Source organism: Synchiropus splendidus, chromosome 16, assembly GCF_027744825.2.
Source record: "Synchiropus splendidus isolate RoL2022-P1 chromosome 16, RoL_Sspl_1.0, whole genome shotgun sequence".
In the NCBI taxonomy this organism is placed as follows: Eukaryota; Metazoa; Chordata; class Actinopteri; order Syngnathiformes; family Callionymidae; genus Synchiropus; species Synchiropus splendidus.
Window position 1 is genome coordinate 13376917 of NC_071349.1, and position 21246 is coordinate 13398162.

Consider the following 21246-nt stretch of genomic DNA (forward strand, 5'->3'; position numbering starts at 1 on the left):
ATTTTTTAAACACCAGCTGCTCTTCCTCCGTTGGTTTCATCCAGGCGACTTTTAACTCGCAGAGGATTGCGACACACAAGTTTAAAACAAGAAGTCGACTGAGAAATGAAAGGCTCGGACAGACCTGATTGACTCAGGCGACCTGGTTGATAAAAGAGAGCTACTTTGTCGATTGGACGTTCAGTGATGTGACTGTTGTGTTTAATAAGGTCATGTGACCATGGCTCAGGTCTGTATAAGGCAGAGAATCCTGAGGCCTTTTCCAGTGTTGCTGTTAGTGTATTCTAGTTCTATTTCCTCTTTATATTACTTTCCAGATGCAAGTGTTCAATTTCATTTATCAGTATGGATTTGTTGATAACAATAATGATAATAATAAATTCAATTAAGTTATCACGATAAAAAAAATCATCATTTAGTTATGATGATAAGATGACGACTGGCCGCAATATTTCGCTTTTTAGTTGTTGTTTTTGCACTATTGTAATCCACCAGCAGAGGGAGACAGAGCAAGAGAGGAAGGTTGGATTCTCAGTTTGATTACAGATAACAATTGTCACGAGATTACAACTATCTAGAGATAAAATTGATCACAGGTGAAACACAGATGAAAATTATGAGATAGATATGATAATAAGATAGCGATGTTGACGATTATCCCCAATATGCAGCTTTTTTGTTTATTTGCGGGAGAGGGAGACGGAGCACTGGAGGCACGTAGAAATCTCAAATGGATTATAAAAATGTCATGAGATAAAAAAAATAATACTATCGTGAAATAATGATGAAGATAAGATAGAAATGACGACGATTTGCCGCAATATTTTGCTTGTTTTATTATTTTATTTGCAATATTATTCTCCGCCAGCAGAGGGAGACAGAGCACTGGAAGCAGGTAGGATTCTTAATGTGACTCTCGAAGCAGAGACTGAATACAGACATGATTGTGGCACAAACATATTAGCTGTTATCTGTGTGTAGACAAAAGAACTGAGTGTTCAGACGACCGGACTGTGACACAGGGGACAGTGGTTGAACACGCTGATCTCCTGCTCGTGAGCACAGCGTTTACACACGCTGCACATCCAGAACTCGTACTCCTGGATCGGCAGGCCGGTCACGATGCAGGTGGGGAGTTTCCCGTCGGACCTGTGGAGGGAAGGCTCAGTCAAACATGAACCTTATAAACACTGGCTGATCCTCTCACCCGTCTGGGTCCAGCTGCACCACTCTGTTGTCCTTCGGTTGGTGTTTGGTGAAGATCTCCAGAGCCAGATCCTCATACTGTTGCCTCTGATCCGCCTCCAGGCTTTCCAGGGACTCCAGCTTGATGAAGGCCTGAGAGCAGGTGCCGAACCCCCTGCTGGCCGCCGAGCAGATGGCAAGCAAGGAGTAGATCTCCACGGCCGGGATGATGTCGTCGTAGTCACGCAGGTGGAGAGCTGTTTTTTTTTTTTTTTTTTTAAGAAATGACTTAGCAGCTTAGGAGGCCATTGTGATGCTGCAGCAGAGGCGCGTGACTGCGACTGACCAGTGCGTGTGGCGTTCTCCATGTAGCCCTGGTAGAGCTGGCGCTGTGCAAGCAGGAAGAAGTGGTAGGCCTCGGCCCCTCGCCAGGCGTGGTCAATGATGTGACTGTCAGATGATGAAGCGTCTTCCTCCAGCAGACCAGCCAGCGTGAACGTAGCCTGGACACAGGGGAGGCCAGACAGTCAACCCTCCAGGCCTGGGGAGTCAGGGAGCTACATGGTGTTCACCTCAGATCTCTTCCCTTTGACTTTACTTTGCTGCGACGTCTTCATCTGCTTATGGTAACTCTCCACCAGGCAGGCGGCCAGGACAAAAAGCTTCTTCACTCTCAGCGGACGCGCCCTTTTCTTGGCCTCGTCGTTGGCGATCTAGACGCATCACGCCGCGTTAGCTCTCGCGACACCGGGCGCCGCGTTGGACACTTACCTTGAACATGAGTTTGGCCGCGTCCAGGAAGTAGTGGGCCTTTTGGTACAACTCCACTGCTTCCCAAACCTTGTTCTTCTCCAGGAGTTGTGACGCGTATTTGGAGAGAAGAGATTTGATTTCCTTCATGTTGTGGGTCCGTGCGAGCTCTACTGCTTTGTTCCACTGGGGGAGGAATGAAGATTGTTTGGTCGTCCTGGAAGATGGAGGAGTGTCCTCCACAGCTCTCACCTGGTTCAGATGGACGCAGGTATCCACAGCAGCTTTGGGCTGGTTACACTTCAGGTAGGCGCTCACCGCCTGCTCGCACATGCCCACGTTGGCAAACATCTGGCCGATCTCCTGCCGGGCGAGAACATGTGTCACGTTTGATCACAGCGTTCAACAGAGTCCCGGCGGCGCTCACTGGTAGAAGCTTATGATTGTCGGGCAAGACGCTGGTGAGCCTCTCCAGGTCGTCGTACTGCTCCAGCATGTAGAAGCACTCGGCAAGGCGGCCCTGGTTGCGACCTTGGATGTAGTACTGCTCTGCTTTGGCCCTGGTGAGGCGCAAGAGTTGGACAAAAGCAGCCGATTCGTGGATGACAGGAGCTCAGAGAGATTCCTCACCACTTCTGACGGTCGGCGTAGTAATCTCCGATGGCGTTGTAGGCCTGCTCCATCAGAGCATCATCACTGTCGCCCGACCCGGACTGCAGCAGCTGCAGGACACTGAACCAGTCTCCCAGTTTGATCCGCAGGTTGATGGCCAGATCCCTGCAGCCAAGTCACCTGTTAAAAACCTCACCAGGCATGAGAGTCGCATGTTTGGAGTCACCTTCGGTCCATGTCCAGGTACATCCGCTCGGCCTCCTCGAACCTGCTGAAGTACGCAGCCACCTCGGCTTGTTTCATGCCTTCATTGTGCAGGTTCCCCAGCCGCTTCACAAACTCGATGCCCTGATAGTCTTTGCAGCGGACGAAAGCCTGCTCTGCCGTTTTCAGGTCCAGTTTCTGGAGGGCGGCCTCAGCCAGCAGACGCCTGGTGGGAGACGAACGTGCTGTTATACAATGATATCAAGTACTGATCCTGCAATACAACAATACAACCTGATGCACTGACTGATGACCGCAGTTGTCATTATCTATTTATACAATGTATTATTTACATAATTCTACAATACCTATGTATTATGTATTGACTTATCTTTACTTATATTTTTTTGTCATGATATTTGCTTATATATTATGGGTATTTATTTGTCTTGAGTTGTTTGATAGTTTGTGACTTCTAAAGGCCTGAAAATGAGATTTGAAGGTGGTGGATTTTAAGTACTTCAGCTCAACCGCCCAGGGTGATGGAGAGTGTGAGAAGGAGGTGAAGAAGCGGGTGCAGGCAGGGTAGAATGATTGGAGAAACGTGTCAGGTGTGATGTGTGATAAAAGGGTGTTGGCAAGGATGAAAGGGAAATTGTACAAAAGTGTGGCCAGGCCAACAATGTTGTATGGTTTGGAAACAGTGGCTCTGAGGAAAAGACAGGAGGCAGAGGTGAAGATGCTGAGCTTCTCTCTGGGAGTGTGTAGGATGGATAGGATCAGGAAGCAGTAGATCAGAGGGACAGCATATGTGCTCAGGTGTTTAGGAGATAAAGTCAGAGAGGCTAGATGGAGATGGTTTGGACATGTACAGATGAGAGAGAGACAGCACATTGGTAGGAAGATGTTGAGGTTGGAACTGCCAGGCAGAAGGTGGAGAGGAAGGCCAAAGAGGAGATTGATGGAGGTGGTGAAGGAGGACATGAGGTTTGTAGGTTTGAGAGAAGCAGAGGACAGGGGGAGATGGAGGAAGATGATCCGCTGTGGCGACCACCGAAGGGTGAAGCCTTAAAAGAAAGAAGAAGATCCGTTGCGGAAAGTGATCTGGGAGCATGAGAGAGACCCACCAGAGTCGGGGGTGAGGGTTGTCCTCTATGAACTGTGACGCATCCGCGATCCCCACTTTCTCGATGAGGGCGCGGCTGTCTCTCAGGGATCGGATTTCAAAGTTGATGAGGTTGTCTTTGTTGGGTCTCTCAGGGTCCTGAACAGGAGCAGTGCCACCAGAATTTCAACATCAATGTTTCAATCCCAAAGGTAACAAGATGTGCTTCATACCTTCATGATTTCATCCAGCAGAACTGACTTGATCTCCAGATCCTCAAAGTCACAGATGTAGCCAGACGTCTGGATGGGTTCCTGTGAAAACAGAAGACTCAGCTCAGCCGGGTCCTGGCACGAGGCCTCACTCAACATCAGCACTCACCTCAGGGTGGAGGTTTCGGAACACGTACATCCTGGTCTTCTCCATCATGGCGAACAGATCCGGGTTGTCATTCGCCCACTTCATGTCCCAAACGTCTTTCCTCTCAAACTTGGACGAATCTCCAGCCGGATCGTCGGAGGTGGTGGAGCGACTCTCCAGGTCCAACAGGCTCATCACCCCAGTGATGTCGATGATAGCCAGACGACTGACAGAGCCACGAAAAACAGCAACTCAGTTAAACGAACAGCGTCAGAAAGGGACAGTGACTCACCTGGAGTCGCAGTTGAGAGACAAATAGTAGGCTCTGTTGCTCAATGAGTATTTCTGGACAGTGTTGACTTGAGGGAGGACGTATCTGTGCATGACGCCGGACTCACGGCCCTGAAGTCCAAAGCCGTTCAGAGATTTAGTAGTCTTCAGCAGAAGAACATCAGGTTCTAGATATACACACCACAACTAGAGTCTTGTCTGAGGCCGTGATGCAGCAGATGGGATCTCGTGTCGCCTGGAGCAAGGAAACATCAGTAGATGAACTGAAGTATCTGCAACAGTTGGTTCTAAACTGGCCTGGATTCAGGACCCGCCAACACCCGGAATGAAAAGCTGTGACCCGAACTCAAGAAAAAAGTCACGCTTCAGAGGTGTGGCTCCAGACTGACAAAACAATAAGTGTGATTGTAGAAATTGTACATTTTGAATTATTCTGCACGGATCATTTAATCCTAGTCGAGCTGCAGTGGTCACGTAATGCCTCTCCAGTATGTCTGGATATTGCTGTTTATATTCTCTCTTGATCCAAGGAGTGTGGTTGGATCAAGAGATCCAGAGATCCGGCCACTTGCGTCTAGTTCAAGTGAAGATTTACTTCCAAAACGGGAACCTGGAAGTTATTTCTGTGATACATTCCTCACCGACCTGGAGAGAGACTTACAGTGAAGGCTTTGGACGGGTCGCTGCTGCTGCTGCCGCCGCTCTCAGACGGATTGTTGTCGATGTGATAGAACCTGGAAACAAGGAAACTCAATAAGAAACAGCCAGAGGATTCAGCCCAGGTGCGAGACACCGTGAGCTCATCCCAGTCTGGAGCCTCGGTGTCAGCAGTATCAAAGAGTCTCAGTGCAGTTTCAGGGCGTCATGTCTGGCTGAGGCTGTTGAACCAGTTCAGTCCGGGACATTTCATTCGGTGGAGGCTCACCTCTCTCTGCCTTCTTTCTTGGTCCGGGTCACCTGGTTGATTTCGAAGGCGGTCAGCTTCTTGGCCACCCGGTACTGCCAGATGTAGAAGGCTTCTTTGGAGGCTGCGATCACGTGTGTCTTGGTCATGGTGACAAACAGCGGCTCTGAAAGATGATCAGTAGTTTGAGGAAGTGAAACGCTCTCACAGCTTGCTCCAATGGATCCAATTGACCTGAATCTGACCCAGTACGTGGAGCTTTATTTGTCAGTGTGGGTGACTGGGCAAACACTGACCGTCACACTGCGGTGAAATAAAGTGACATGAAGACGCCAGACTCTTGCTATATGATGACATGTGGGCGGCAGGAGACAGACAGGTGGCTCCTCATCTCTCACCGCGGTTTGACATCTCCGAGTTATGTCAGCAGGACGTACAGTGGAACCCAGGTTCAAGTGTCTGAACTCACCGATGTCGATGTACTTAGAGTCCAGCGGCGTTCCAATGGAGTTGCAGAGGATGAGGACATACTGGAAAGCAAAGCTATGCACTTCAGCAGGGCACTTTATGAGACTATCTGAACACTAAGTTGTTACCCTGGCGTGACTCCCGGAGCCCAGCTCAGCATCCTCCTGTGTGGAAAATGAGGTGAAGCGCTTCCTTTGACACATGAATGTTGTGCCAGTACCTGAGGATGGGAGTCGTCGGCCTTGCTGGCCAGAATACAGAAGTCTCCCGAGGTGGTGATGGACATCAGGCTTTTGACATATTTGACAAACTTCTCGTTGTTTCTGGTTTCCCAGAACACCACGCAGTACTCGTGGCGCACCGGTTTGGTGTAGGCGTAGACCACCGTGCTGGAGCAGTAGCCCCACTGTGGACACATTTCCAGTTTGAGTATCAGTGTGTGGCGACGTCATGTGACTGTAACCTCACCTTGTAGTCAGGTCTGATGTTAGCAAAGTAGATGTAGGAGTCGACGGCAAGGGCGGCGCGCAGTCCGCCTCCTTCCCAGGCGATTCCTGACATCTGCTTCCCAGGAACCTTCAGAGTTCTTAAGTGCTGAGGAGCAACATGCATTTGACTTAACACATTGAGTTAAAAATGGATTTCAATGAAAGAAAATAATGTTAACACTCCAGAGAATAACGCTGAAGGTGTACGTGGCAGCTCAGCCTAAGTTTGGTTGAGAGCTCTGGATCAATGAGGAGTGTGAGCAGGGTGAATGTTCAAACCTAGTGTTTGTGCGTGAGAACTATCTGAGGACACGAGGAGGAGAGGTGTGACATGGGCGGATGATCAAGAGCGGTGAAGGTGGAAGACGTGGCAAGTGGAAAGCTGACGGCACCTCTCCAAACGGCGTGTAGAACTGCACCACGTTGATTTCCTTATCTGCGTTGGATGCTCTGAGAGAGCCGGCCACCGCCAGCACACTGCCGCAGTGGTTCCACTGGACGCTCACCACGTTCATCAGCGTGTCAATACACACCAAATCTGCCCACAAGCAAAAATTCAAATGAATTTCGGGTGAGAGGGATCGGACCGACTGGTCACTTACTTTCGTCGGTTTCGCAGCGCATGATCTGGCAGCGTCCGTTTTCAAAGCAGATGGCGAGACAAGGACAGTTGGGCTCGACGTAGCCGCCGGTTCCAGCGTACCACTGCACCCCGGCGATGCTGACAGCCCCGGGAGCGTTTGTGAGGCAGCTAATGACCATCTTACCCTGCGGAGACCAACACAAACAAGCGGCTTACTGAGAAAAAACAGCTCATTAATAAAACATACTGTGAAGCTCAAACCATTTTAAGAGGATTTAAAACTTAAGAGCTCTATTTCTGATTAATCCACAAATCAAACGCCGGCCTCAAATAATCACACACTCACTATGAAGTTGCCTTGGTTGTCGTAGACGTGGACTTCACCGTTGGCCATACCGAAGAGCAGGATGTTGCTGTCTGGCGACCAGGCCACGTGCGCTAGCTGGTTCCCCTTCAGCTCCTTCCCCCATATGCGATTTCCTTTCATTCAGAACCAGCAGTTTGAGAGAGGCGCATACAGAGCCATAAAGAAATATGTAATTTAGTGGAAATATCACCTATTTTCTAGCTTGTTTAAGTTTCATTCTATACCGTTATAAAATCAGACTATTGTTTACCATCGACTGATCCGACAATGACGGCGCCGTCTTCATAGACGATGCAGATTTTTTGCCCGTCAGCATTCCAGCTCATGCTCCTCACCACCGACTTGTTCCTGTTATTGATCATCTCCTCATACCACACCCCTGAGGAAGAGAAAAAAATCACCCCACATTCTTGATCCGTCTTGTGGTGCGAACCTTTATAGAGCATCCACACGATGATGAGTCCATTCTGATCGCTTGTTGTCAGCTTCTTGTACTGCTCATTCCATGTGACCACTTGCACGGCCCCTGCAGACAAAGGAGCGAGGTTGTTTTGCCTGGTTTTTGCGCGGTCAGTGGCAACTCACCGCTGTGCCCCTCCAGCGTCTGGTTCATTGACAGATTGCTTGGTGCAGCCAGTCCCTTCAACTTGGCATCATCTGTCCGACAAAGAGCAACAATAACCTTCAAACTAAACTCCATGTGAAAAGTCGGATGGAAAATTCCAGTTGCCATTTCACACTTTTCCTTTTTCAGTACTTCGTGACCCGCATGGTACAGTTTCGACTCTAAGTGGCACCAAAACTGAGCCAAGTACCTTAGAAGGATTTTACACACAATGCAAAGGTTTTTGTTTATAAAACCCTCAAATCTGATCCGCGCTGGTATTACAAACAGGATCAGACAAATCTAAACAAACTAATAATGGACACAAGTGGCATTGTGGATCAATTTGAACTTAACACAGTGCTTCAAGTTGGTTTTTCCTTGAGGCATTGTGTACTTGTTGAATAGTTCCGCTACTTTGGGTCTGTTTGTTGAGCAGTGTTGGTACACGATTATACTAGTTCATGCTCTGTGAACACGCACGCGTCAACATGGGACTTACTTTGGTCGATCACTCACCTGTCTGAGTTTCAAGTTTGAGCACCTTCAACAGCCCGTCGTCCCCTCCGCAGGCTATCGATCCCTGCTCCTTGTTCCAGGAGATGCATTTCAGGTGGATATTGTTCGGGATGGCGATCTGCGGCGGAGGAAAACAACAGCCGTGCAAACGTGTCAGCGCGAGTCAAACACGACCAATATAGAAAGTTCAGGGTTCTTACCTTCTTGCTGAGATATATAAACATTATGTAAATAGTGCCGGCTCCACAGTTTACGGTTATTTCAGGACGTGGTTATCCGTTAGCCGAAATGCTAAGTGTGGCTAAACATCGATGCAGCTAGTCTAGTTTAAAGAGCGTTTATTCTTCACCCGCATGGTGTCTAAACAAACGAATGAGTTAAAACAATAAACACGGGTACCATATGAAGTGTAAAATAGTCTATTGGCCGCGCATTCCTTGCCTGTTTTGGTGGGTTCAACTGCGCCAGGCTGAAGCTCCAGTAGCCGCGTGCCGTTTCCCATGGCAACCGTGCTGTCAGAGGCTGACGGTACTTGTAGTTTTTCCTGCTTTTAGCGTATTTTTTTTAAAATTTTTTTAATTCTGACTCAGTCGTAGTATCTATTCTTCTACATTAATCTATAATAGTACCGTTGAACGTGGCTGGTTTTAGTGTGGTGCTGTTAACTCGCATATTTGAGTCGTTATTATGATGAAATTATTTGATTTCCTTGTGTAAGATCGAGGAGACATCAAGAGATTATTGAATAATATTTATTTTCATCAAATAAAGTACATTAAAAGTTTTGCAGTTGAGCACCATGTTCATGTACAGTACAGTAATACAGTTTCTGGCCATATAATATATTGATTAAAAAAAAAAAGCCAAATACTGTACCATGAAAAAGATATTATTCAGATAAATATTGATGGAACAGAAATGTAACACAATGCAGCATTTTTTTCCCTCCAACTGAGGTATTTACTACTCAAGCGTGTGTTAAGTGGATCAGCTTTATTTCGTCCCCGTTGCGATTAACAATGATCCTGTTACACAATCGACCGCATGAACGAGAACTTTGTTCCCCACTGACATGTGGAGTTCAGTCGGAGCGGTGAGCATGCAGTAATGTGATCTTAATATTTACAGGTCCGTTTGATTTGCCGCCAACACGAAGCACAACACACACCAAGTAACTTGACTCAATACTGCTCCTGTTCTTCCATCAGTTTCAATTTGCTTGTGAGTTCATCCAGTGGAGACAAAGTCAAGGAAAGATCAGGAAAACTCCACCACGAAATATTACACTCACTGTGTTTTTTAAAAAAGGATATGTTTTTCATTCAGATCCTGAAGTGTGGACTGCACTTTCTTCTGGAATATGATCTGGGCTTCGCACATGCAGGCGTCCTCAGAGACCTCGCTTCTCATTTCCTCTGGAAAATGACATGAACGTTTCAAGAGGCAGCTTGGATTGGTGCTGCGACCTTGTGGCTGAGAGAATCACGTTGTTGCTGGAACTGATCATGGGTTAATTTCAGGTTCGTGATTCAGTTGTGTCAGTACAATAATCAAAAGAGTGCGGAGCATTCGAGGTCATTTCTCAATACTCACAAGCAGTTGCTCACTGAATAACTGGAAAATATAACGCACATGAATGAACAGCTCAACTCGTGCTCTTAAACAACATATTCACCACAATACTTCTGCAATATTCACAGCAAAACCCAGACTAGATCTGGAGATCTGACTACACACAAGTGTACAACAAATCCATTAAATATTCATGATTTATTAAAGCAATAATGTTAATAATATAATACTATCTATGTTCTGCACTTCATAGTTACCTTTATCAAAAAACATTACTTTCTCACCATATTTTTCATGAAAAACATACTTTATTTTTAATGTTTCATGCAATACTGTGTGGTATTGGTGCTGCACTACGACTCACAAAAGTGCAGGCGACCCTGGGAAAGTTGCACAGGGGGAGTCATGTGACTGAATCCTGCGAATTCTTGATCTTACGTGAGCAGGTTTTCTGATCTCCGTTCAGGACATATCCAGCCCGACACTTGCAGACGTAGGAGTTCAAATTGTTGACACAAATGTGCTGGCAGTCGTGTCCCCTGGCGCACATGTCGGCGCCGGCACCTGCGAAGGGAAAGTTAATATCACAGTGTGAGACTGTAAAAAAAAAAAAAAAAGAATGTCTCGATGAGCTTGAAGGGAAAATGGCTTTTAGAAGACGCGCTGCTTGGGCTGTTTTTCAAACCATAGATATGCAAATATCCATGTTCTTACGTGAGCATGTTTTCTGGTCTGGATTCAGTTGGTAACCAGACTGACACTTGCAGACAAATGAGTCACCAGAGCTGAGACAAATGTGCTGGCAGTCGTGTCCCTGCACACACTTGTCAGCGCCTGGAAAGAGACACTTTCACATCTGATAATCCAGATTATCAACGCCAAACACAACACACATTTGTGAGCAGTGGAGGATACGTTCAAGGACCAAAAGACTTACGTGAGCAGGTTTTTTGGTCTGAGTTTAGCATATATCCCACATGACACCGGCAGATATATGAGTCGTCTCTATTCTCACAAATGTGCTGACAATCGTGCCCTCGCTCGCACAGATCTGAACTTGAAGGGGCGGCGGCTTCACCTGTGTCGAAGAAGAAGCACATTACTACAACGAGACGCACATCACTCACACACTGTTTGGCAACCGCAACCCCAGAAGCCTCACTCACTGCTGCAACGCCAAACACAACACACATTTGTGAATAGTGGAGGATACGTTCAAGGACCAAAAGACTTACGTGAGCAGGTTTTTTGGTCTGAGTTTAGCATATATCCCACATGACACCGGCAGATATATGAGTCGTCTCTATTCTCACAAATGTGCTGACAATCATGGCCTCGTGCGCACAGATCTGACCCTGAAGGGGCGGCGGCTTCACCTGTGTCGAAGAAGAAGAACTTACTACAAGACACACATCACTCACACACTGTTCGGCAACCGCGACTGCAGAAGCCTCACTCACTGACAGTGCATGAACGACCAAGACCTAAAGACTTGAACATATATCCCACTCGACACTTCGATATATGAGCCGCCATCGCTCGGGCTATCATGTCCTCGTGAACATGGATCAGACCCTGGGAAAACACACTTCCACATGAGCCTGGATCCATGAGTCGCCACTGGAAAGATGTCAAGATTATTTGAGATGAAATGTGGCTTTGGATCTCATTATTTTTCTAACAAATAAATAAATAAATTAGAACTTTCTGAACTTTTCTACTCATGTTATTTAACATTATTATTTCACTTTTAGTAGATATATTTGTTTCCAAGATCTATAGCAAAATGATTTGTTTTTCTTGGTTAAATAAATTGAATTAATTTATTTTTAACAAAATATAAAATACAAAATTAATAAATATAAACATTACTATGAAACTCATTTTATGTTCGTATGAAATAAAATGTACCTGAATAATATTTTTTAAATAATGTTTTTATATAATTATATATATATAGTTATTACTTATTGTAATTCTATAAAATAAATAACAGTGTGCAGAGCAGTGTGTCTTCTAAGATGAATTAAAATCATTATTTATTTTAATTCTATAATATGTAAAAACATTATTTTATATAATTAACTATATATATTTAATTCTATAATTTCGAAAATTATATAAAAACATTTAAAATATATATATTTTTTGGAACAAATTATTATTTTAATTTTTTTTTAATAACATTTTTTAAGTCATGCATTTTACAAAAAATAAAAAATCAAAAATTAAGAATAGACGCATATTTATACAGCGAAATAAACAAATGAAATGTAAGTCAACAACTACTTACGTGAGCATGTTCTTTTGTCGGGGTTCAGCTCGTATCCAGCGCGACACTTGCAGCGGTACGAGTTTCCATTGTTGACACAAATGTGTTGGCAGTTGTGTCCCTTAGCGCAGGGATCCAAACCTGGCGATGAAAAACCTCCACATTCTGACCGGCTTCAATCGAAGGATTCGTGTGTGTGTTAGTGGAGAAATCAAACACGGGTCAGTGTTTTTAGTGAATGGTGCAAAGATTTCAGGAGCGGAAGCATGTTAGTCTGATTGGTTGGTGAGTTCCTCTGCACTCATACGTCAGTGAGGGCTTTGAAACAGAGACATGACAGCTAATGTTACATGGTACTGAAATATGATATAAATCTGAGAGTGCTGCTCAGCTCAACTGCGCTTTATGTGCAATAGGCCAAAGGACTTTTGACCTGAGGTCACATGACCATGGAGCAGAGCGTGAAGACTGTGACAATAGTATTGGCAGCATCACACTCACTTGTCAAGGTTACATGGCCAATGTTTGTGTGATGCTGCCAATGAAACCACAGTGAATCGAGAAGAACCAAAGTCTCCGTACCATCATCCTTCCTGCCATCTAGCCCTAGTTCAAAAGCCTCCTCCCGGGCGTCTATCGGCAGATCCGCACTTCCCTGATCGCCCTTACCGCACAGGGTTTCCCTAAACTTGGAGGTCAGCTTCTCCATGACCCCGTAGTTCTCCACGTAGAAGACGTGGTCGTCCAGAGGGGGACTGGCCATCTGGCGGAGGGACATCATATCAGCCCTGTCCACCCCCACCGCGTAGATCTCGATCCCCGCCGCCCGAGCCGCAGCAGAGACCTCCTCCACCCGGTCCTGCGGCCTGCCGTCGGTCACGATGATGGCCACTTTGGCGATGTTCCTGGAGCTGGTGCGAGCTCCCGCTTCTGGGATGAAAGCCTTCTCCATGGCTTCCTTGATGGCCACGCCGGTCATGGTGCCTGACGCGAGAGGCTCCACCCGACCCAGAGCTTGCTTCAACGCCGACTTGTCGAAGTAGGTCTTCAGATGGAACTCGATCTTCACGGTGCTGGCGTAGTTGACCAGGCCCACTCGGGTGGCATCTGAACCGATCTCCAGGTTTTCCACCATGAGCTGCAGGAACTCTTTGGCCTTCTCGAACTCCGCAGGTCTCACGCTGCGAGAGCTGTCGATGATGAAGACCAGGTCGATGGGGCGGTTTTTACAGTTGAACCGGACAGCTGGGAGAAAACAAGAGCCATAGACATCCCATAATAACTGACTTGGAACGAGCAGATTTCATTGAACAGTCCAACCTTGGAAATTCAGAGCAGGAAAAGGCTTAAGTTTCAGGTTATATTTTGGAGAAATAACAGTGTTTTTGGATGGAGTTGAGTCACAATGACGCAGATTAAGAACCAAACATTTCAAAGATACTGAATATTTTCTGGCCTTATTATATCTTTAAAATGCTATAACCTCAATAAAATGGACAGGTTGGGAAATAAAACCATTTTCAAAAACTCATATTACTGGACACATTTTTGATTTTAGAGTTTACATTATTTTATTTTTTTTGCCTTGTAATTGTAATTTTTTTTTCAAAATTTTCTCTCTACTGGTCACAATTTTCCTCAAGGTTTAAACAACAAAACTAAATAAAATTATGAATTACAAAGATACTGTTTCAAAGCCAAGAACTTGATGTAGAGTGTAAAGCTTTATAAGTGTATGGTTTGTTCATCTAAAACGCAACACAATAAAAGGAGAAATAAGTGGACTAACCTCCTGCTCCAGCTCTGCGAGGGTCCACCAGCAGGTGTGTCCCCGTGCTTGGCCTCGACTGCACCCGCTGCTGGGCACCTCTGTCCGGGTACTCACGCCGTTGCACTCCCTCCGGACCTGGTTCTCCAAACTCCGCGGACTTCACCTCCGCATACCGCTGACTGGTACCTGCGGGAGACCCTCGGGAGGAGGACGGTCGGATCGTGTGGATCTGGTCGTGTCGAGGTCTCGCTGCCAGAGTCTCTGAAGTGAGGATGAGGTGGAGCAGGAGCCACAGAAATGACGCCATGTCGCCAGAGAGCGGTTATTCTGACCTCGGTTCGACTGCCATTGCGGGTCTTTATATCCAGTCTGGATGTGAGGCCGGACCTTGTGGACCTCAGGAGACCAATCCGGACAACAGTCGCCGCAGGTGGCGGTGACGTCATTTCGCCCGGATCCCTGGTCACAGTAGCAAAAATAAATAAATATCCATTATGAACTTTAAACAAACGTATTACCTGATTTTTTTAAAGGTCTTATTCGTATATAAAGTCTTAAAAGCAAGCAAAAATTATTTTGTTCGTTTACGTTTATTTATGTTACATCTTAAATTTTCACAATCATTTATACTCAATTTAATGCGCAACAACACACACCGGTTTATAGCGGGTTTAAATTCAGCGTAGATGAATCGAGCCTTCAGCTCAGAAAATATAAACAAGAATGATTTTAGAAAATGAAATAAATCTTGTCCACACTTGCACACAGTGTGCAATTATTATTTTTATTCTTATGATGGTAAAAGACTTTGACTCAGCTCTGTAAAATTACTTATGAATCTGCCTTTAGAGATCAATGGGTGTTTGGGAGAAAACAAAAGTCATGTTTTCAACCATGAAGAAGAATTGCATGACTTATAGCTTTCGTTTAGACCAACAGAAAGACACCACACCTGTACTTCAGTTCTGCACAGGGTTTATTTATTATAAAAATACAAAACTTCAGAAGGTTTCCATAGGAAAGCAGTACGATTAGCAATCCCGTCTCTTTCGTATCCACTTGAATATAGTTAGACATGGTCAATGTTAGTGAGAGCAACTTCTGTGCCCATCTACAGGCTACAAGAACATAAAATAAAGAGGAGAAATGTGGGACAGGTCAGGTGCGTCTTGAGTCACCCTGGAACTGCAAATCTTCAAAATTAATTTTTGTGAATATATATATATATATATATATATATATATATATATACACTCAATTCATCGAGACATGAAGACATTTAGTCTTCGGGGCAGCCATAGTTTGAAATGAAATGCATTAACTTTGAAGATCGACAGAGGGGCTCTGTGCTGAAGCAGGGATCTTAGAGAACATTATAAACATAGCAGCCATATTTGCGAGGAATAGAATCACAGATCAACCCGATTCTTTGACGTAGAGTTTGAACTGAAATGTGATCCAGCCTCTTCAACGATGATCCCAGACTCTCACACAGAGGTTGGAGCGACGACACAACCCTGCTGTCTCCCGTCAAGCAACTGGCCTTGAAAGTTAGGCGATGGAAAGGAATAGTAATGCAAAGAATATGGTGGATCGTTCTATCGGTGAACCGCTGAGGTGGAGTGTTTAAACCACTCTGGTGTGGCAGGGCTCGGCGGGGAGCTCGAGGCTGCTCTCCCGGCCGCAGCAGGCCGGCACCTCCAGCTGGCTGGTCTCCACCACAGGGGCGGGCAGACCCTGGGAGTGGATCTGCTGCATGTGTTGCCTGCGGAATGAGAAACAAAAGACATTTAGAACGTTCAAGGCCAGTCTACATGTAGCACAGAGGCTTCTCGCATTCTTTACAGTAGCACCAGGGGGCAACTGCACACTGACTCACCATGCATTGCGGGACATGACATAGTGGATGTCAGGTCGCTGGAAGCCATTGAAGGTGGAGGAAGCTGCCACGGTGTAGGCGCCCATGTTCTCAAACACCAACCAGTCGCCCACCTGCATGTCGGGCAGCTGGCACTGCTCCACGATGCGGTCGAGTCCGTCGCATGTCGGACCCCAGATGCTGCAGGGGTACATCGCCTCGTCTGGTTTGGGTTTCTGGTTTCAAAGCAACAGTTGGGAATGAGTGATTTGATGCGACAGTAACAGAAGTAGCTGCAGAGCTATGAAGACCTTGTGCAGGGTGGGAAGACAGTGAGCGTGGTCGTAGAGAATGCAGTTGAATGACCCGTACACTCCGTCGTTGACGTAGTACATCAGCGTCCGGTCGGTCAGACCTTCGTCCTCCTCTGTCAGAGGAAAGACCCTGTCATTTTTCTGACCAGAGAGCAGAGAACCATGACCATGCAACTCACCATCAGAAGAAGCCTCGTCGTCCAGCAGGACCTTCTTGGCAATGATATTGACCACCAGCGTGTAAGCAGAAGCCACATAGAAGCGACCCGGCTCGGCGATGACCTTCACGCCACAGTCCGCTGGGAAGTACTTGTCCAGGGCCGGGTTGATGACGGCGGTGATCTGGAGTCAAAAACGGCTTCAACAAGTCTACCCCTTTATACACACACTATTAGGAAGGTACCTCTTCAAATTTGAGCTCGGTATCATCGGAACCCGGGAAGCCTCCCCCGATGTCCAGAAGGTTCATGTAGAAGCCCAGCTCTTCCTGCTCAAGAGAAGAGTCCTTCAGAGCTCTGTCTAGATCAACACTAGCTGGCATTACGCCGGTATATGGCGGCATCTGGTGGCCAAGCTACGGTCGCGAATCGTACACCCAGACGCCCTCCTAGCTAAAAGCATTGGTGTGAGGTGGCCACTCACCCCCATGTCAAAGACGCAGCGGGCATCAGCGATGGCTTGAGTGTAGGTGTCTGGGTCGGTGCATCCGCTGCCAACATGGAAGCTCACGCCGATCACATCCAGACCCAGCTCCTTGGCCCGCTCTAGAAGACCACGGCAGGCTTTGAGTTGGGCTCCGAACTTGATGCTCAGGCGGCACACCGCCTTGCTGTCGTCTGTCGCGATACGCAGCACCAGCCTGCCGGGAAAAAAAAAGTTTTTAATCTGAGACAAGGGATTCAAACGCTGAAATCTAGACTCTCACTTGGCGTTGTCATGGCAGCGAGCCACCTTCATCAGCTCCACCTCGCTGTCAAAGGTCATCATCTGGACATTATGGGCATTCGCGTACTTGATTTGAGAAACCTGCTTGCAGGGGTTGGCGTAGATGATTCGACTTGGGTCGACACCGAGCGACTGAACCAGCTGGATCTCCGTCTAGAAGAAGGCAAGACAGGGTTAGAGAGCCAGTGGTGGTTTGTGTGTGTGTGTTGTTTTGTGTGTGTGTGTGTGTGTGTGTGTGTGTGTGTGTGTGTGTGTGTGTGTGTGTGTGTGTGTGTGTGTGTGTGTGTGTGTGGTAAGCGGCAGGCAGTCACACACCTTGCTGGCGCAGTCGAACCCAGCTCCCAGCGAAGCCAGTGTCTTGACTACAGCGCGGCTGTCGTTGCATTTCACAGCGTAGAAAGGAGTGACGCGAGGCAAAGCTCTGAACCAGCGCAGGTGCTTCTTCAGGACATCGCCGAGGTCGCAGACGTAGAAGGCATCTCTGTCGTCCTGAGTCGTTCAACGACAGATGAAGAAGTTAACCAACTGAGAGCCACCTCCATATATATGTACACACACACACGACACCTGCGTCTAAGCTGAACCTACCGTCAGGGATGACTCATTGATCTTCTGAGCAACAGTATCCTTTGCAGAGAAGCCCTCCTCCAGGAAAGAGAATCCGAACTCAGTGGGAGTAGGAATGTTCATGGTTACAGTTAGTTCCTTTGATTGGTCACAAGTAAACTGCAAGAACAGAAGACGCCAGTCATTTCTCCGGCCACCAGAAGCCCCAAAATAGTCTCTCAAACAAGACTCACATGGATATGAAAGAGATGGAATCAAGTGGTGCTGGAGGTTTCTCAAAGGTCTGAGGTGCAGATCAGCCAGGGGGGGTCGCCAGTGAAGTTGAATCCCTTCAGATAAGACTCAATCCCAGGGCCTGTGGAGCAGCCAGAGTGCGTTCTTCTGCAGTGATGATTCTGCGGGGAGAGAGGTTGCACACATGACGCGCTGATCACAGCTTTAGCACAAACCGAGCGTGTCGTTCCGACGCATTAACTTCTTTTACAAATCAAGCACGAGATGTTCGACGTATCAATGACTCTCGGTGACATGACACCATCTCCTCGACTATTCCGAGAATTCAACTGCACTGCTAGGCCCCGCCCGCAACAGCACCATCCAATCACAGCGACGTGACGCCCATATTTCCTTAGAACGGCATTGAAACGCACCAATTAGCGGGTTAGAAAAGAGCGGTGACGTCAGCATGCCGGTTCCGCGTCGAGTTGCCCCTCCACATTGTACCATGAGGCCATTCAGAATAAAAAAAAGCTCGTTTTTACCTCGTTTGAGACTTTAAAACAAAAGCTACATGGTTTGATAACGCAGCCACGAGCATTTACTGTGTTTGAAAAAGATGCTGTGGCCACAATGGCCACGTTGAAACATTAGATAACGTGAGAATCGGAATATAAATATAGAAGCACATCGACACAAATGATGAAAAGACGTTTTAGTGGCTGTAAAACAACCCATGTTTTGTGAAGAAGCGCGAAGCCAATACTGAACAATAGACGCGGAATTTTACGCAAACTAAGCATAAAAACTAAATGCCGTTTTAAACGTGTGGCTTACCTTAAAAAGCATTTACAAAGAGTTTGTCCATTAGACCCGAGCGTGGGCAGAGAAAAAAAAAAGGTTCCTGGAAGAGACTCGTCTCCGACACGACCGCGAGCGAACGAGTGAAGCCGGCTAAAGCGTCGCCTTTGTATTTATAGAGTGGCGTCACCAAGGCAACGCAGCCAGCTGGAACCGGCCGCCCCTCCACGTATGAACCGGTTTGATCTTGTAACCTCATCCACATGGCGCGCGAGACAATAAAGTTCACGCTTTTGGAGAGGAAGTTGTCATTTATTATGAGCAGTTGTATGTCACATCGATTTCTTTATTTTTATTTTTTACCGTTTTAATATTATTTTTTATTTGAATGATTACGTTTTTTACTTCATTATCTCTCAAATAAATGCAGTAAATGTGGTTATCGATTCCATAATTTGCACCTGAGACATCGTTGTTATGTTTCCTATTCTTATGTGTTTCGGAATTCAATAGGGAAAAGTTCGTCCACGTATTCCGGGGGTTGCCGTAAGACAACAAAGGTCACGGTGACCTGTTTTGAGCGTTTGCAAAATTCCGCTGGCGTTTCAGTTGCAGGTCATTGATTTGATTTTCAATGGTCTCTTTCAACACCACAGTCGTTGCTATCTATTGGGAAATTCCTGGACATGAACCCCTTCATTTAAGCCCCTTTACACTGTCTAAAATAAGAGAATCCAGTCAAGTCATTTGGTAACATGATGGACGTCCACAATGAGGGTCATTCAAGATGGCCGCCCTTGGTCTACCACTCTATAGTCTTCCATCCCATCACTGAAACAACCCTAGCCAGCAGTAATGTCCTTCACAACCATCACAAACTGACTCTCATCACATGGAGTGCTCACTCTCACTCCTTATTTTGATGCCACGAGTCGTGGTGGAACCCGACGAACGCCGTCCAGCGCTGGGTCGCCTTGACCCACTTTGTCCTCCGACTGCTTGGCCTCACGACCTTCCTGATGAGATTACAGAAGATCACGAGATGACTCAGACATAATAACAGCGCTCGTCTTTCCCGGCCAGAAGTTAGTCTTTGTTTACAGGCACTTGGCTGAGACTGCGCGCGGAGAAATGACACGGGAGCAAAGAAGTCTGGCTCAGAGATGGGAACGCTGGAAGCACGCAGCCTCCTCTGACATTGTGATGTTCGAGCGCCTCTCAAGGGGTGAAGGTTCGACCAAAAGAACCTGAAGTGTTTTTGAGAAGTGTTACTGCAGACGGCACTGAAGCTTTGGTGGTAGTTTGAAGCCAGGTCAGGACATTCCTACCTCAAATGAAGTCAAACGCAGGACCTCTTGGGACCACTGAGATGAAAGGTTTCGCTTTATGGATGACTCAAGCATGCGACACAGTAGCTTGCAATTGGACTGTAACCAGGATCAGACATTACCAAATGGAAGAGAACTTGGCGACAGCCTTTGCGGCTTTCCACCCAAGACATTAACAGGAAGTCTTCATGAGAACCTCCAAGAGCTGAGCCCAGTTTCTTTTCCAGATCCTGAGGCCAGCGAAGAGATGCTCCGCACATCAAGGTTTCCTTGGAAAGGAAAAAAGTCATGAGCTCATGATTTCCACATCCTTCGCTTGTCACAAAGGAAATGGACGGCCAAGGTGGACGGCGCATGCTAGCGTTTACGGAGCGCTCCTGCCCGCGGCGTGACCTCGCTGCCAGCCTCACGGCCCGTGCAGACGCTCTGCCTGTCAGACAGGATGCTGCCAGCTAATTCATTTTCAACAGATGGCTATCTATTCGCTCAAAGTCACAAGATCATAACACTCGCAACCGTAGAAGATGAATTCTGCCTTTTCTTCAAGCCTTTCGCCTCGTCCGACTCGTAAGAGTGTTGCTATTGTCTGCTCATGTTCGGCGAATTCTCTAGCTGTAATACATCACCACTTCATTCTAGAACTCCAGGGTTTCCGATTCTAGCACTCGCACCTCTGTGTGGGGTCGGGGACCTGACCTCAATGAATCTAGGCGGCTCAGACAGCTGCTGAGTACCGGAGGTGTTAGAGGTTCAAAAGCAGAGCGGGCAGATGGTGGCTGAAGTGCTTAGTTCACGCCAGGTCGCAGATGACATCTACAGGTGTGTGTGATCCCGGTTGTCAGGTCAGACTGGCAGCCACCGATACAATAATAGATCTTCGCTGGAGTCTCATTCCCGTAATGAGGTCACTGTGGGGTGGAATATATCTCAGCTACTTAGGGTGACAGGCAGGGGACCCCCTCGACAGATCCATTCCTGAAAAAGATCTTTAAATCTACAAAAAAACTGATGCACTTTTGCCTGTTCTTGAAGGTTAAACACATTTAAACACAACAAAAGTTTAAAAATATATTCCAATATTTTTAAAGCCTTCAGGAATGAATAAACGTGACAAAAATATGATATGTAAACACATACAAAAACGTTTAAAGCTAAAAAAAAT

The 21246-nt window shown here is 46.7% G+C and overlaps 3 protein-coding genes across 4 annotated transcripts; all 3 read right to left on the reverse strand.

Annotated features, from left to right (window-relative positions):
- Nucleotides 1–797: 797 nt before the first annotated feature.
- Nucleotides 798–8947, reverse strand: wdr35 (WD repeat domain 35). Its single transcript, XM_053846019.1, has 28 exons — nucleotides 8641–8947; nucleotides 8441–8558; nucleotides 7903–7974; nucleotides 7751–7843; nucleotides 7568–7696; nucleotides 7297–7430; nucleotides 6970–7135; nucleotides 6760–6905; nucleotides 6348–6473; nucleotides 6100–6285; nucleotides 6008–6043; nucleotides 5881–5941; nucleotides 5433–5577; nucleotides 5169–5241; nucleotides 4689–4742; nucleotides 4509–4618; nucleotides 4238–4442; nucleotides 4090–4170; nucleotides 3879–4015; nucleotides 2774–2977; nucleotides 2566–2712; nucleotides 2363–2495; nucleotides 2188–2298; nucleotides 1957–2121; nucleotides 1758–1898; nucleotides 1532–1688; nucleotides 1208–1442; nucleotides 798–1149 (listed from the first exon to the last, which is right to left on the reverse strand). Exons 1-28 carry the CDS (start codon nucleotides 8662–8664, stop codon nucleotides 999–1001), a joined length of 3540 nt encoding a protein of 1179 aa, XP_053701994.1. The 5' UTR covers nucleotides 8665–8947; the 3' UTR covers nucleotides 798–998.
- A 285-nt stretch (nucleotides 8948–9232) lies between these two features.
- Nucleotides 9233–15132, reverse strand: LOC128747069 (matrilin-3-like). Its single transcript, XM_053844617.1, has 11 exons — nucleotides 15085–15132; nucleotides 14388–14514; nucleotides 14074–14316; nucleotides 12954–13529; nucleotides 12306–12425; nucleotides 11248–11388; nucleotides 10950–11090; nucleotides 10727–10846; nucleotides 10451–10576; nucleotides 9754–9855; nucleotides 9233–9674 (listed from the first exon to the last, which is right to left on the reverse strand). The coding sequence occupies exons 1-11, from the start codon at nucleotides 15130–15132 to the stop codon at nucleotides 9622–9624; spliced, it is 1797 nt and encodes a 598-aa protein (XP_053700592.1). The 3' UTR covers nucleotides 9233–9621.
- Nucleotides 14681–18935, reverse strand: odc1 (ornithine decarboxylase 1). Of its 2 annotated transcripts, XM_053846024.1 has the most exons (11): nucleotides 18793–18935; nucleotides 17973–18134; nucleotides 17761–17898; nucleotides 17488–17661; nucleotides 17153–17325; nucleotides 16870–17086; nucleotides 16631–16714; nucleotides 16407–16569; nucleotides 16225–16340; nucleotides 15935–16149; nucleotides 14706–15820 (listed from the first exon to the last, which is right to left on the reverse strand). In XM_053846024.1, exons 3-11 carry the CDS (start codon nucleotides 17860–17862, stop codon nucleotides 15682–15684), a joined length of 1383 nt encoding a protein of 460 aa, XP_053701999.1. In that variant the 5' UTR covers nucleotides 17863–17898; nucleotides 17973–18134; nucleotides 18793–18935; the 3' UTR covers nucleotides 14706–15681. The 2 variants fall into 2 exon arrangements, with proteins under 2 accessions (XP_053701998.1, XP_053701999.1); XM_053846023.1 differs by having other exon boundaries at nucleotides 14681–15820; nucleotides 16225–16569.
- Nucleotides 18936–21246: the final 2311 nt, after the last annotated feature.